This window comes from Triticum dicoccoides, chromosome 6B, assembly GCF_002162155.2.
Source record: "Triticum dicoccoides isolate Atlit2015 ecotype Zavitan chromosome 6B, WEW_v2.0, whole genome shotgun sequence".
In the NCBI taxonomy this organism is placed as follows: Eukaryota; Viridiplantae; Streptophyta; class Magnoliopsida; order Poales; family Poaceae; genus Triticum; species Triticum dicoccoides.
Genome location: NC_041391.1, coordinates 82,782,587 through 82,786,736, shown reverse-complemented (window position 1 = coordinate 82,786,736; position 4,150 = coordinate 82,782,587). Strand labels below are relative to the sequence as shown.

General features: G+C 52.8%; 1 protein-coding gene across 1 annotated transcript; it reads left to right on the top strand.

The window, feature by feature from the left end:
- Window positions 1-2,034, top strand: LOC119322360 (tyrosine N-monooxygenase-like). Its single transcript, XM_037595857.1, has 2 exons — window positions 1-975; window positions 1,396-2,034. The coding sequence occupies exons 1-2, from the start codon at window positions 1-3 to the stop codon at window positions 2,032-2,034; spliced, it is 1,614 nt and encodes a 537-aa protein (XP_037451754.1).
- Window positions 2,035-4,150: the final 2,116 nt, after the last annotated feature.

Sequence of the window (4,150 nt, the reverse complement as noted above, 5' to 3'; positions counted from 1 at the left end):
ATGTTGGCGTGCTGCTGCTTTGTTGTGTCCCAGCTGCTCATTGTAATAACGCTTATGTACCTTGTCATGGCCAAGAGCAAGGTCCGCAGTGGCACGTGCTCATCGGCGACGGTGCCGCTTCCACTTCCGCCGGGGCCATGGCCGTGGCCAGTGGTGGGTAGCCTGCCCGAGCTAGTGCTCAACAAGCCGGCGTTCCGTTGGATCCATCGCGTGATGAAGGATATGGGCACCGACATCGCTTGCTTCCGCCTTGGCAGCGTCCACGTCGTCCCGATCACATGTCCCAAGATCGCAAGGGAGGTGCTCAAGAAGCAGGACAAAAACTTCTCGTCCCGTCCACTCACCTTCGCCTCCGGCACCATCAGCTCCGGGTACAAGGACGCCGTGCTCTCGCCATTCGGCGACCAGTGGATGAAGATGCGCAAGGTGCTCACTTCTGAGATCATTTGCCCCTCCCGCCACAAGTGGCTCCACGACAAGCGCGTCGACGAAGCTGACAACTTGATGCGCTACATCTACAACCTCACCGCCGGGGGGTCATCTTCAACGTCGGGACTAGGCGCCAACGTCGATGTCAGGCATGTCGCGCGGCATTACTGCGGCAACGTCATCCGCCGGCTTGTCTTCGGCCAACGGTACTTTGGGGAGCCTCAGCCGGACGGCGGGCCGGGGCCGATGGAGATGGAGCACATGGACGCTTCGTTCGCCCTCCTAGGGTTCACCTTCGCGTTCTGCGTCAGCGACTACCTCCCGTGTCTACTTGGCCTGGACCTCGACGGCCACGAGAAAATTATTAAGGAGGCCAACACAAAAGTGGATAGACTGCACAACGTGGTCATCGAAGAGCGTTGGAGGCAGTGGAACAGCGGCGAGAGGCAGGACGGGGTCCAGGACTTCCTTGACGTTCTCATCACGCTCGCCGACGGTGATGGCAAGCCGTTGCTCAGCATCGATGAGGTCAAAGCACAGTCCAAGGTAAGCAAAATATTAATTAATGAGAAATTTTAAGATGGTTCAAGGGCCTAGATTGAATTTAGTGACCAATTGCCTCATAGTCCTACAAGGTACTAATACGTCATCCATGAGAAAAGATAATAGCTCACACTCTTAAATACTACTCCCTCCGTCTCATAATATAAGAACGTTTTTGACACTAGTTAGTGTCAAAAACTTTAGGGAGTAGATCTTATAATGTATTTCGCAGGTGTTAGAAAAGGGAAACAATAGAATAAGAAATTGTGAATTAATAGTTTAAACATAGCATTAATGTATTTTTCTACCATTTTGGTGTTATTTTAACTTAAATTGTATTTAAAATTCCAATTATTCAATGTAATCTATCTTTATGCAAAGATATAATATTAACTTACATTTATCTCCATGGAATGCATGCAGGGCATAATATTAGCGGCCATAGATAACCCGTCAAACGCAGTGGAGTGGGCGCTGGCGGAGATGGTGAACAACCCAGAATTGCTGGCCAAGGCGATGGAGGAGATGGATCGGGTGGTCGGTCGCGAGCGACTGGTGCAAGAGTCGGACATCATGCATCTCAACTATCTCAAGGCGTGCATACGTGAGGCATTTCGCCTCCACCCAATCGCTCCCTTCAACCTGCCGCACGTCGCGATTGCCAACACCATTGTTGCGGGCTACCGTGTGCCCAAGGGTAGCCACGTCATCCTCAGCCGGCTGGCCCTGGGCCGGAACCCCGCCGTCTGGGATGAACCGCTCCACTTCAAGCCAGAGCGCCATATGGGAGACAACATCAATGTGGTGCTTACCGAGAGCGAATTGCGGTTCATCTCCTTCAGCACCGGACGGCGGGGATGCATCGCGGCATCACTAGGAACAACCATGAGTGTCATGCTCTTCGGCAGGCTCTTGCATGGCTTCACCTGGACCAAACCGGCTGGGGTGTCGGCCATCAATCTCAGCGAATCGAAGCACGACCTCTTCAAAGAGAAACCGCTAGTGCTACATGCTGAGCCACGTCTTGCAGTGCACCTCTACCCTCTCATTATGCATCGTTGAGCAAAATAACGAGCTATGAATCACCGATATGGCGAGTATGTCAGCTATTTTCTTGCTCAATCTATACTTACTAATAAAGGAAGGCGATATTCTTATTTTTGTCCTGCTTTGTTTCGTTCCACTTTGATTGATTTTCACGTATGCTAGTTATTTTGGTTTTGTCCGTTTCATGTACGAGCGAGATGGTTTCTTTCATGCATCGCTGGATCGTCCTAGGCTGGTCCAAAGCATTGGAACAGTACATGCTAGCCAAACAACCACCCATCTACTATTGATTTTGGACAAATAGAGATGAAATGTATACAAGAGGATGCTCTTTTTATCACCAACGAAGGATAAAAGTGGATCGGCGCATATACGTTGGGCAACTCCGTTTGAGCTCTTTTTTCCGGCCCAAGTCCATGGCGGGGCAGCATAGCAACCTATAATTGTCTCTTTATTTTGCACTAGTGCGGAATTGGGCATTAGTCCTGGTTCATAAGGGCCTTTAGTCCCGGTTCATCAACCGAGACTAAAGTGAATGAAATATGTCCTAAAGACAATAATAAAATTATTATTTACATTTCGTTATATCATAATAAATATTTATTATTCATGCTAGAATTGTATTAACCAAAAACTTAGTACTATGTGTGAATACATAGACAAAACAAAGTGTCCTTAGTATGCCTCTACTTGACTAACTCGTTAATCAAAGATGGTTATGTTTCCTGACCATAGACATGTGTTGTCATTTGATGAACAGGATTACATCATTAGAGAATGATGTGATGGACAAGACCCATCCGTTAGATTAGCATAATGATCTAAGTTTTATTCCTATTGTTTTCTTTATGATTTATACATGTTCCTCTGACTATGAGATTATGTAACTCCCGAATACCGGAGGAACACCTTGTGTGTTATCAAACGTCACAATGTAACTGAGTGATTATGAAGATGCTCTACAGGTGTCTCTGAAGGTGTTTGTTGGGTTGGCATAGATTGAGAATAGGATTTGTCACTCCGTGTATCGGAGAGGTATCTCTGGGCCCTCTCAGTAATGCTCATCACTATAAGCCTTGCAAGCAATGTGACTAATGAGTTAGTTGCGGGGTGAAGCATTATATAACGAGTAAAGAGACTTGCCGAAGAAGATGAGCCACCAGCCGTCGAAGCCGCGACAGCCTCCCACGGATCCGGCCCCGACCCCGACCCAGCACTAGATCCAGGGAGCGCCGTCCCAGATCTGGCCACAGAGCGGTCCAACCCCGCCTCCCATTCCTCCCCCGCAAGCACAGGCCCGTGCGCCGCCCGGTCAGCCACCAGCTTAGAGCGGAGCTCAGCCTCAAAGGCCAAATCAGCACCAGAGCCCGGCGAGGACTCCCTAGCCCTCTTGCTCCCCGACAAGGCCTCGGAGGAGGAGGTCCTCGACTTGTCCATGGCGAGCGCGTCGGCAAAGGAGAGGAGGACGGGGGGTGGGGAAGAAGCGGGTCTGGAGAAGTGGCGAATGGGACGACGCGCCCTGCGAATATCAGCGGCGGAGGCCGGAAACCCTAGGAAGGGGGGAAGGGCACCGCGGCGCACCCATATATAGCCGCAGCAGGCCGAGCCAGATTGGGCCGAACAGGCTGCAACCGAAGCCCGGGCCAAAGGGGGGGGAGGCCGAGGCGCAGTGGCCACTACCACTTGCCCCGGGCCCACGGACAGAAGGGGAGGGAAAGAAATAAAAGACGACAGGGCCGGTGGAGCGGGCGGACCGGGCCGAACCCCAGCAGAGGCCACCAGGCCCACAAGCCCAGCAAGGCCCCCCGAGCCCTCCGAGCCACCCGGATCTAGGGTTAGGCCACCAACTGCCACCAGGCGCACCGGCGCCCCCGCCGCCGTCGCCGCCGGCCCCGGCCGGGGAGCAGGAGAGCAGGGAGGAGAAACGATTGGAGAAGCCAACCCACCCAGATCAGGAGCCACAGCAGGCCGGGGGAGGGGGGCGAAGGGGAACACACACCTGCGAGGAAGCCGGATCCACACCCACCACGCGACCAGCCAGGAGACCCCGACGGCAGCGCCACCGGTCTGCCCCGACCGCCCGGAGCAAACTTCCGGGAACGACCAGCCACAGGCCCCGGAACCACCACCG